We start from the raw sequence: 12,819 nt of genomic DNA, 5'->3' as shown, positions 1-12,819 counted from the left end.
GAACTAGAACAGAACTAGAACTGAACTAGAACTGAACTAGAACTGAACTAGAACAGAACTAGAACAGAACTAGAACAGAACTAGAACAGAACTAGAACAGAACTAGAACAGAACTAGAACAGAACTAAAACAGAACTAGAACAGAACTAGAACAGAACTAGAACAGAACTAGAACAGAACTAGAACAGAACTAGAACAGAACTAAAACTGAACTAGAACTGAACTAGAACTGAACTAGAACTGAACTAGAACTGAACTAGAACTGAACTAGAACTGAACTAGAACTGAACTAGAACTGAACTAGAACTGAACTAGAACTGAACTAGAACTGAACTAGAACTGAACTAGAACTGAACTAGAACTGAACTAGAACTGAACTAGAACTGAACTAGAACTGAACTAGAACTGAACTAGAACTGAACTAGAACTGAACTAGAACTGAACTAGAACTGAACTAGAACTGAACTAGAACTGAACTAGAACTGAACTAGAACTGAACTAAAACTGAACTAGAACTGAACTAGAACTGAACTAGAACTGAACTAGAACTGAACTAGAACTGAACTAGAACTGAACTAGAACTGAACTAGAACTGAACTAGAACTGAACTAGAACTGAACTAGAACTAAACTAGAACTGAACTAGAACTAGAACTGAACTAGAACTGAACTAGAACTAAACTAGAACTGTTCAGTTCACAAAATTGGCTGAAAAACTTTGTATATCAATTGTATTATTGCAAACATTTGCACAAACCCAGTTTACCGCAGTGATTTAGAGAACCGAGACAGGAAAACAAATTAAAAACAACTATTAAGGTATAGCATTGAGAATGGCACTCAGTGGCCTTGTATGTAAAAAAATACACTCACTTAGACACTCTGAGATTCTTTAAGAAAATTATGAATAAACTCTCTTTCTCTTCTTCATTACCAACAAAACAATGCTCCCTTTTGGCCAAAAAGAAAAACAAAACAATTGCAGACGTATGAGTACTATTGGGTATGTATTTAAAATACAAATATAGAGGACCCATAATTTTAAAGATGTAAATGAAAAATAAAAACTATAATTAAAAAAATCGAAAGAAATAATTGTTATAAAAATCTTGTTTATAATGGGTCAATACATTTGTAAATGCTCACATACATACATACATACATGCGGCACAATAAAGAAACACACAAAACAATAGAGTGCAAAACAAAATAAATATAAATAAGATGAAAAAACATGCGTAACTAATAGAAAATTGCGTAGAATCTTCAGTGAATAAGAAAAAAAAAACAATTACAATTATTGGAATATCAAAACGAAAGAGATTTAAACAACAATCTCTTGTTGTTTAAATCTCTTTCATGTATGAAGATATGTTTGTATCTATATGAATATTTACACATACCATGTAGTTATTGTCTGATTCAAATTGCTGTAGATATTGCACATAGCCACCATTCATACGTAAAAAAACACAAAAGCAACAAATAATTTATGGGGTTGAAAGTAACAGAACCACGGGATTAAATATACACGCATGAATTACAATAATGAGAAAAAAAGAGTTACGAAATTATGTATAGTTAGTTTTGTTTTGAGAATAAAAAATTATTTTGTACTTTTTTTTGTACATTTACTAGGCACAAGACATGAAAAGTACCATTAATTCAAAAAGGTATTGCAAGAGAATTTACAAAATTTTGGTTTACTTGTATTATATACACTTATCTAGAACTGGGATTTAGGCAAGTATTTCTTGAATATACTTTTGTTTTGTCAGTTAAAGTAGTTAAGGCTGACTCAGTCAAAATACTCCAAAATTGGGTAACAAGTTTCTAAATTTACTAGATGATATTATAAAAGTGAAGCCATGATACTAAAATACGTATTGATGTACTATACTATACATAAAATCGTTGGTTACCTAAGTACTTTTTATAACCGTCATTTTACCATCACTGTTCAATACTTTTATATGTGCTTTCATTCATTCAAATCCAGAAGCAGAAAACTTTTAAATAGAATTGTAACAAAATCCATTCAAACAACAAAAATACTAAACCTGTTGCTGGTCGATATTTTGTCTCCAGACAGAAGTGCGTAGTGTCTTATATGCTTTATTATAATTGTCTGTAGGCTTTCTATAGATATTTTCTTGTGTACCAGTTACTTCACTTGAAACTGATAATTGGATGGGAAGTAACACTTCTTGGAAATAACCAACTAACTAACGAACTAACTAACTACCTAACTAACTAACTAACTAACTAACTAAATAAATAACTAACTAACTAACTAACTAACTAACTAGCTAACTAACTAACTAACTAACTAACTAACTAACTAACTAACTAACTAACTAACTAACTAACTAACTAACTAACTAACTAACTAACTAACTAACTAAATAACTAAATAACTAAATAACTAAATAACTAAATAACTAAATAACTAAATAACTAAATAACTAAATAACTAAATAACTAAATAACTAAATAACTAAATAACTAACTAAATAACTAAATAACTAAATAACTAAATAACTAAATAACTAAATAACTAAATAACTAAATAACTAAATAACTAAATAACTAATATACTAAATAACTAAATAACTAAATAACTAAATAACTAAATAACTAAATAACTAAATAACTAAATAACTAAATAACTAAATAACTAAATAACTAAATAACTAAATAACAAAATAACTAAATAACTAAATAACTAAATAACTAAATAACTAAATAACTAAATAACTAAATAACTAAATAACTAAATAACTAAATAACTAAATAACTAAATAACTAAATAACTAAATAACTAAATAACTAAATAACTAAATAACTAAATAACTAAATAACTAAATAACTAAATAACTAAATAACTAAATAACTAAATAACTAAATAACTAAATAACTAAATAACTAAATAACTAAATAACTAAATAACTAAATAACTAAATAACTAAAACTACTAAATAATTAACTAAATAACTAAAATAACTAAATAACTAAATAACTAAATAACTAAATAACTAAATAACTAAATAACTAAATAACTAAATAACTAAATAACTAAATAACTAAATAACTAAATAACTAAATAACTAAATAACTAAATAACTAAATAACTAAATAACTAAATAACTAAATAACTAAATAACTAAACAACTAAACAACTAAACAACTAAATAACTAAATAAATAACTAACTAACTAACTAACTAACTAACTAACTAACTAACTAACTAACTAACTAACTAACTAACTAACTAACTAACTAACTAACTAACCAACTAACTAACTAACTAACTAACTAGATGTCCCTGCCACTTACGAATATGAACTCGCGGTGAAGAGCTCTATAGTCTGGGAAAGTACCAAGTACTATCATAAGTAAGGACTTCTTTTCGAATTTCGTCGTTCTATTTGCTCACTGCAACACACACACACACTAAAATGAAATAGCTTTTCTGTGATTTAGACAGCGAACTAACGAACAGGAAGCCCATGTTCGTATTTTGTATGAGTACTTTACTTTTATACCTCACACCATTATAGTGGTAAGGGTATTATGCGTTTGTACTGATATCTTTACACCCCTTGACCAACCTTAAAGTATACGAATCAGCTCAGAATCACTTTCTAAGTCGTTTTGAATGGTTGAAATCGGTCCATTATTTCGCCTAGCCCCCATGCAATCGTACCTCCCGAATCGGGTCTTTAGGCTCATGATTACGTTAAATATTTTATTATGTCAACAAAAATCTGCAGAACCTTGTTTTATAGAACGATAAATCATACAACTTATTTTCAAAATGATTGGGCCTTATTTGACCATAGACCCCCTACAGACTACTCTTCAGAAAATGTCTTGAAAATCAAAATCCACTTATGATTCAAAATCGGTCAACGATTTCACAAAGCCCCCATACAACTGTACCCCCCGGAATATTGTATAAATAGCTTCAAATATTCACAAATTCGTTATTTATGATGCAAATACCACAAAATTTCGCACAGGTCAGTTTTTTGACGTCTGAAAAATATTTTTGAATTATGGCGGAAATAGGACCATAATTGGCGCTACCCCCCATATAAGGTCCCCTTTAGAAAATCACTAAATAGCTGATTACTGGCTTAAAAATGGGAATATAGCGATAAAATTCGACACACATAAGTTTCATGCAAGTCAATATCTCTCAACCAAATTTTATGTATATCGGTCCATAATTGACCCTACCCCCCATATAACGTCCCCTTCAGAAAATGACTTTAACGCTCATTACTCGCTTAAAAATACAAGTATAGCGATGAAATTTGACATAAGTAAGTTTTTTACTAGTCAAAACCTCTCTATGAAATTTTATGTGGATCGGTCCATAATTGACCCTACCCCCCATATAAGGTCCCCTTCAGAAAATGACTTTAACGCTCATTACTGGCTTAAAAATGGGAATATAGCGATGAAATTCGACACACATAAGTTTTATGCAAGCCAATATCTCAAAACCAAAGTTTATGTATATCGGTCGATAATTGACCCTACCCCCCATATAACGTCCCCTTCAGAAAATGACTTTAACACTCATTACTGGCTTAAACAAACGAATATAGCGATGAAATTTGATATAAGGAAGTATCTTACCAGCCAAAAATCTTTATGAAATTGTATGTGGATCGGTCCATAATTGACCCTAGCCCTCATATAAAGACCCTCCATAAAATTACTATAAAGCTCATTACTTGCTTAAAAATACGACTAAAGCGATGAAATTTAACAGAAGTAAGTTTATACTAGCCAAAATCTCTTTACCAAATTTCCCAGAAATAAGTTTTATACTAGGCAATATCTCTCTACCAAATTTTATGTGGATCGGTCCATAGTTGACCCTACCCCCCATAAGAAGTCCCCCCATAAACTTTTTTAATGCTCATTACTGGCTTAAAAATCGGACTATAGCAATGAAATTACACAGAAGTAAGATTTATACAAGTCAAAATTTACCAAATTTTATGTGGATCAGAAAACGACTTTAATGTTAATTATGGGCGTAAAAATACTAATATAGCGAAGAAATTTGACATAAGTATGTATCTTAGGAACCAAAACCTTTCCATCAAATTTTATGTGGAACGGTCTATAATTGACCCTACCCCCCATATAAGGTCCCCTCCATAAAACTACTTTAACGCTCATTACTGCCTTAAAAATACGAGTATAGCGATGAAATTTCACAGAAGTTTTTCACAAGCCAAAATCTCTTTACCAAAATGTATGTGGAACAGGCCTTAATTGACCATAACCCTAACATAAGGTCCCTATCAGAAAATACTTTAAGACCCTTAACTAAGTTTCTTTCGACTTAATTAAGTTTCTTGCCAGTCAAAAACTCTTAACCTAATTTTATGTGGATCGAGCCTTAATTTACCTATAATGTCCCCATAAAAAACGATGGTGGGTATAAAAGATTCGGCATAGCCGAATATAACACTCTTACTTGTTATAATTTCTATGGATTTCAGTTGCACACATTTTATAATATTCATAAATAATTAAATAAAAATATTTAGGATCCTTCCCTTGTTTAAACGAAAAAATTTGTTGCGTTACCTATTGAATTGATTTAAAATTTTATCTTCTATACACACACAGAAAAATATTTTGCACAATAATTATGTATGTTGTAAAACTTTGCAGGGATGTAGTATTTATCTCCACAATAACAGAAGGAAAAAAAACTAAATAAAGAAACAACAACTTACCGCATACATTTGCTGACGTTGTTCCGAGAGTAATTTTTCACTGGAACCTTTTAACAGCTGAGCCAACAATTCAGGCGTGGGCAGGATATTTGTGGTCGATGACGATGACGACGAAGTTGTATTACTTGTTTGTCCTGATACTGTTCCAGCAGCTTTGTGGCCTGTTGTTGCATTATTACTGTGATTATTTTTATTTGTTTTATTGCTATTTGTAACGTCTAGACTGCGTTTTTGTTGATGAACATGTTGTAAATGTGCTGTAGTTGGTTTTTCAGTGCTGCTCATAGATTGACTGCGTTTACTGTGCGTCTTTGAGATGGGGGCTTCAGAAGAAGCTCGTTTTTGTTCGCGTTGCAATAGTATTGCATTTTTAGATGATTTTCCAGCTTTAGTTGTTGTCGTTGGCGATGTGGCTACAGTTGTTGCCACTGCAACGGGTGTTGTTGTTGCAGTTAGTATATCATCTCTGCCAATGGTTGTGGTATCCAAAGTACTTTGACATTTTTTCTCTAACGGTTTAACTTTGATAATCGCATCATCATCATCGTAGTGTTCAGTGCTAGAGGCGCCACTTCTACTGCCGCTACTGCTTATATTTTCAATTTGCGAAGGTGTTGAGGCGGCACGCGTATGTTGTGGTACTGGCAAATATGTGTTATTCGTTGTTTTACGCACACGCATCGAATTGGAATAGTGGGGCACATTACTACGACCACCTGCGTCATCATGTATAGAACGCTGGCGCCTCGGTTGTATGGAACTGTGAAAAAATGAAACGGAAAAATAAATGAAAATAATAATAATAACAACAAAGTAAAAGCTATAAAAGTGTTAAAAGACACATGTAATTCAAATTAGTAGTAATAATTAGTATTGAGTAAATAAACATAATTGTGGCACGTTTCCGCTTCTTTCATTGCTCAACATTAGTGTCATGATAATTTTCTTTGATTATGTTTTTAAAATTAAAGCGGAGTATAATGTGTGATTCTGAGAAAATTTATGTTACAATTTTAAAATGTTTGTGTGAATAAAATGGATTTTTCCAAAATTTATATTATCTGAAGGTTATAATTTAAATAATCGATATGGAAGTACTACTGAAAAATGAAATAAATCAAAATAGAACTAGAAATGAACTAGAACTGAAATAGAACTAAACTAGAACAGAACTAGAACTGAACTAGAACTGAACTAGAACTGAACTAGAACTGAACTAGAACTGAACTAGAACTGAACTAGAATTGAACTAGAATTGAACTAGAATTGAACTAGAACTGAACTAGAACTGAACTAGAACTGAACTAGAACTGAACTAAATTTTCAAAATGGTACTTACACATCTGACTCCCTTAGATCCTCTAAAATCTCTTCAAAATGCATTTTGTTGGGTTTCTTCATTTCCGCCTCCAACATCTGGCCATATGGCCCTCGCAGCGGACGCTTGGAATAACGTTTAAAATCATAATCACTTAAAGCAGGACTGGTACGATCACGTGAAGGTGGTGGTGTACGATCACTTTCATTATCCGATACCGAATCGGTGCGTAGATAAGGATAACTTTTATTATTTCGTGGTAAACTTATGTGAGATGTACTTAACGAGACGGGTGGCGAAGCTAATGGAATATCATCTTTTTCCTCTGAACTCTGAAGGCTAAAACTACCCATAATGGGGTTTTTGATAGTCCACACCGGTGAGTTTTGACACTCAGCTTCGGGAGTATTGAGATCGAAGGAATATAAAGAGGCGGGCGTGCGATTGTCATCAGTTATGGGACTGTTTATATACATAATATTATCTTCGGGAGTATCTGGTTTAATGGCATTCAGATTGGCTATGGTTATATCTAAAGCCAAAGTTTTGGGTACTGAGGCGGTGATTTCACCCTCTGCATGGTCATGCCAATTTTCTATATAAATACCCTTACGCCGTTTCGACATATCAGCCTTGCGTCTTTCATCAGCACTATGACGTGTGGGTATGTTTTCTAAAGACGATACCTTTTCACTTATTAGCTCCATGTCATCATGACTATAACGTTTTTTAACATCTGTCGTATCCAAAGAAGGCTGTCTTCTTTCTACGGTATTATCTAAATCTGTATCCATGCTTTCTGTCTGTCGGTCTTGCTGTTTACGTAAAATAGCAGTTTCATCTAATTCATCGGATGAACGTGACACTGATATGGTGGGCACTATTTCATTTTGATTTTTAGTTTCAGCATTTTCTACTTGACAAATATCCAGGGATATTAAGGGTTGTATGGTTTCAGGTATCACATCAAATTTTTCTGGAGTAGCCTCCACCCATTCCTGTGGGGGATTTTCCAAACCCCATTCTTGGGCTGCACACTCATAAACCGGTACTGGGATAAGGCAAGTAGTGGCAGTCTGCAGAAAATTATCCGGTGGAGATTCCAAAGGTATTTGTTCCTCCATTAGAGTGGCCAGATTGGGTTCAAATATGTCATTTAGAGGATTTATTAAAGGTTTTACCTCTTCCTCTGCGGTTTCCTCTAAACTATCCGATTTAGCTTCTTGCAGATCTTTAGATTCCACTGTTATGGGAACTTGTGATTCATCTATAATGTAATCGTTATCCGATTGTATGGTATCGGTTAGAGATTCCATTTTTGCATGAGCCGCCACCATGGTGGCCACACAAGCTGCCTCCATTTTATCAGGTACTTCTTGTATGGTATCGGCCATAAATACCTCTTCTTCAGGTATTAAATCGGGAGACTCCATAACATCCTCCAAGGCCTTATCCTGACCATAACACAAATTAATACTGAGTTCTGATTTCTCTTTTAGGGGAATATAAATCCAATCTGGTTTAGGTTTGGTGTCAGCCTCAATGGCTTCCGGGTTTTCTTTTGTTTCCTCTTCCTCCAGTTTTTTACGTGGCCAGGTGAGGTTATCTACAACACTGTTGAATATGGAACTGGTAGGACTGGTAGATTCTACAGCCTTTTCACGCCTTAAACGATCTCTTAAAGCACTTAGGGCAGATTTCTTGTATTTACCCGCCGCGTAGTCGATAGCCGAAAATGAAGCCGAACGAAATGGTATGCCCTTCTGACAATAGGAGCCTATAACCGTGCGCGATTCTGGTTTGTCTAGTTTCGTTGCAATATGCGTACTACATAGCGAATCATTAAATTCCAAATCACCATCGATCTCATCGCCAGAAGCAGCACAAGCAGCAGCATGCTCTTTTCTGCTAGAATGTGGAAACGGCGGTGGTGGTGGTGGTGGAGGAGGGGATTTTGATTTTTCTCGTAGTTGTTTTTGTATCAGCAAATCCAAATTGGAGAGACTGGCGTTTGTTTTGATGGTGGGAGAGGAGAGCGGTGAGGTGGTTGGTGTCATTGATGTGGCTGTGGTAGCTGTTGTGTGCTTGGAATCTTGTGTATTGTTTACTTTTAATTGTACGCGACCCTTGTACTCCGCTCCCTCATCTGACTTTTGTAAATTGCTTGAAGATTTTGAGGTGCTGTTGTTGGCATGTTCTTCTTGATCCATAGGCAATATATCATCGCTGTTAGACGACATAAATGACAGCAAACCATCGTCGTGTACAGAAGTTTCTGCTGCTGTCGACGTCGATGGTGATGGCACCAATAATGACGTCGGTGGTGTGCCCGCTAAGTGATCACTCACATCCGTTGTTTCAGAACTATGTGAAGCTGACTGCATGCCGGAACGGGGTTTACGTGGTGGTGGTACTGGAGGTGGTGTGGGTGAAGAGCGATTTCCTCCCACCCTTAACAATTCGGTCAATTCTCGTAGTTTTTCAGTTTTTTCCGAAGACTTGCGATTTTTCGTTGAACCGCTGGCTGCTGTGGAATCGCTAGCACTATTGGCGGTGTTTGTATTGGCCGATGATTTTCGACCAAATGCCAAACGTTGAAAACGATCCAAAGTATTACGTCGTTTTTCCATAGTGATCTATAAGGAAGATGAAAATAAATATTATTTAGCAAAAACAAAAAAAAAAAAAAACAATCAAAAAAATTTAAAAGTATTTGAGAAAACGCAACAACTGTATATGTTGATTTCATCAATAAATTTTCCAATTTTATGTTTTTTTCCATCAATTTGTATGATCATTATTCTCAATATTTTCTCCCTCATTTTAATTAATTACTCTCATTTCTTGCAAAAACACTTCATGAATCTCTCGATCTTGTTACGCTTAAAATTTATTTATTCTATTATATATTTCCCATTTACTAGTTTTTCCTCTAATTTATCTTTTCTTTATATTCATATCAAAAAAAAAAAAAAACAGCAAAACAAAAAATATTAAAACTTTTTGTTTAGAAGCAAATATCGCAATATTTAAAACGGAAAACAAATAACAATCTATTTTAACATAATCTAAACATTATTGAGGTTTTTTATATGGCACGATGCCGTACGTAACTAGAAATTACTTGTACTCGCACACTCATCTTTGGTATATTCTAATTTCCCATGTTTTTCTTTCAGCTGTTTTTTCTTTAAACGGTAATGGGTCAAAAAAACATTTAAAAAATGTTTTGAATTTTCTTTTGTGTTAATATTCGATAATACGGCCACAATTTGTTTTTGTGTTATGCACAGTAGGATGAAATGTAGAAAATTGTTAGTATAATTCTTGTTTATTTATTTAAAAAAATAGTTCTTAATATGGACTATATTCCGAATTACAGATTACAGCCTAATAGACTAGACTATAGGCTAGATCATAAACCATACTATAGACTATAGTATAAACTAAAAACTTGATCATAAACTATACTGTAGACTACACTGTAGACTAGACTATCGACTACAATTCAGAAAAGACTATATAATAGACTATTGACTAGACTATAAACTAGACAAAATACTGGACTATTTATTAGACTAAAGCAACAACTAGACTATATAATAGACTATAGACTACAAAAGACTAAACTAAAGACTATACAGTAGACTAGAATATAGAATAGAGTAGACTAAAGACTAGATTAAATACTAGACTATAGACTAGACTATAGACTAGACTATAGACTAGACTATAGACTAGACTATAGACTAGACTATAGACTAGACTATAGACTAGACTATAGACTAGACTATAGACTAGACTATAGACTAGACTATAGACTAGACTATAGACTAGACTATAGACTAGAATATAGACTAGACTATAGACTAGACTATAGACTAGACTATAGACTAGACTATAGACTAGACTATAGACTAGAATATAGACCAGACTATAGACTAGACTTTAGTTAGACAATAGACTAGACGAGGCTAGACTAGACTATAGACTCGACTTAAGACTATTGAATAGATTACTTGCTAAACTATAAACTAGATTACTCTTCTGACTATATACTACACAAAAGATTAGAATATAGTCTAAACTGTAAAATAGTCCAGTCTAGATTATAGACTAAACCATATATCAATATATCTATAATCTCGTTATTTTGCTTTATTTTAGAGTAAAAATTTGCTAGCAGCACTCCACTGTGCAAAAGTTTAATAATATAAATAAAAACTCATTTTATTATTACAACTTAACAAAACATACACAGAAAAAAATTGGCTTCTTGTTGTAAAATGCTGTTCTCCCATAAAATGAAATGTAGAAATGCATATTCATACATTTACAAACACACCAACCCGTATAAATGCTCTATTAGTTAACTTAATACAATGAGTAAAAATGAGAGCAAAAACATATACTAAATAGAAAAAAGAAAAACAAGAAAAAATGTAGCAGCAGGCAGCATCAAGCGTATATGTATTAAATATAGATTTATAACACTAAAATATAAATACGTACGTATTTTCTCTACATAAATACGTAGGTACGAGAGTATGTACTTTATATGTATATGTATATGTATATGTATATAATTCTATATATATAATATTTACATACATACACATGTGGCTCTGTGCATTTTCATATTTATATATAAACACACACGCGTTTAGCGAAAAAATGAAAACACAAACAATTTTTTATTATTTTTTTTCTTCTTTTTTGTGATGTTTCTTAGACTTTTTAGCATATAAATGAACATATAGACAGACCAAACAACAGACAGTTATCAGAATATAAACATACATACTTATACTTATAGAGAACATATTCATACAACGATACATGTAGTTTAATGTATTTGTATGTAGTTGTATATATATTTTAATGGAAGTATAGACTAGATAAATTTCATGGATTTCCTATTAGACTGCGAATAGGAAAAACTAAAGAAAACGAAGTAGCTGAACATTTTTTACGTATGATTTAAAATGTGATTTGTTTTTATTTGTTGCACGAAGAAATATTACGTATAGTAGCAAAATTATATGTATACAAATGTATATAGCATATATAAAAGTAAGTTAAAAGAAAATTATAAAAGGACTTAACTTACAATTTTTATTGAGATATTGTATCGCCAAAATATTTTAAAGAATTATTTCAGTTGTAAGCTTTTAGTGTCTAGTGTTGTGGAAACTATCTACGTATATGGAATAATGAAGTGATTTTAACAAATTTCCATGATAATCACTGGTTAAATTTTATTATATTTTGCAAAAAGATGCCAGCTCTTCTTCAGTCTACAGTATAAAGAAATCATCAGCCTAGTTTGTAGAAGTGATTTTGGTACTATCTTTAGATTAGCTCCAGATAAAGGACACAAGCCAGAACTATTGATCATACTAAATCAGGATATAAAATAGTTTAGAACAAAGACTATGTCTAGTCTGTTCCATTCAAACTATGGACTAGAAGAATGTGGACTAGAGTATAGTATTGAGTAAAGGGATTAAAGATTAGTTTTAAACTAAGTGAAATGTCTAGATTATAACTAAGACTATAAAATAGATTATTATCCACAGTATACATTGTACTATTGATAAAAATTTTCCCATCCTATAGACTAATGAATAATAGTCTATAGACTAGACTATAGACTAGACTATAGACTAGACTATAGACTAGACTATAGACTAGACTATAGACTAGACTATAGACTAGACTATAGACTAGACTATAG

The 12,819-nt window shown here is 32.3% G+C and overlaps 1 protein-coding gene across 1 annotated transcript in view; it reads right to left on the bottom strand.

Annotated features, from left to right (window-relative positions):
- LOC111675994 (rho guanine nucleotide exchange factor 17) overlaps positions 1-12,819 on the bottom strand; it is a 57,410-nt gene that overhangs the window by 29,935 nt on the left and 14,656 nt on the right. Inside the window, exons 4-5 of the mRNA XM_046950271.1 lie at positions 7,104-9,718; positions 5,765-6,524 (exon numbers count right to left, since the gene is read on the bottom strand). Coding sequence (XP_046806227.1) covers positions 5,765-6,524; positions 7,104-9,718 — 3,375 coding nt within the window. The remainder of the gene's footprint in view (positions 1-5,764; positions 6,525-7,103; positions 9,719-12,819) is intronic.

Source organism: Lucilia cuprina, chromosome 4 (assembly GCF_022045245.1).
Source record: "Lucilia cuprina isolate Lc7/37 chromosome 4, ASM2204524v1, whole genome shotgun sequence".
In the NCBI taxonomy this organism is placed as follows: domain Eukaryota; kingdom Metazoa; phylum Arthropoda; class Insecta; order Diptera; family Calliphoridae; genus Lucilia; species Lucilia cuprina.
Note: the sequence above shows the minus strand (reverse complement) of the source record. Positions and strands in the feature narration are given on the sequence as shown.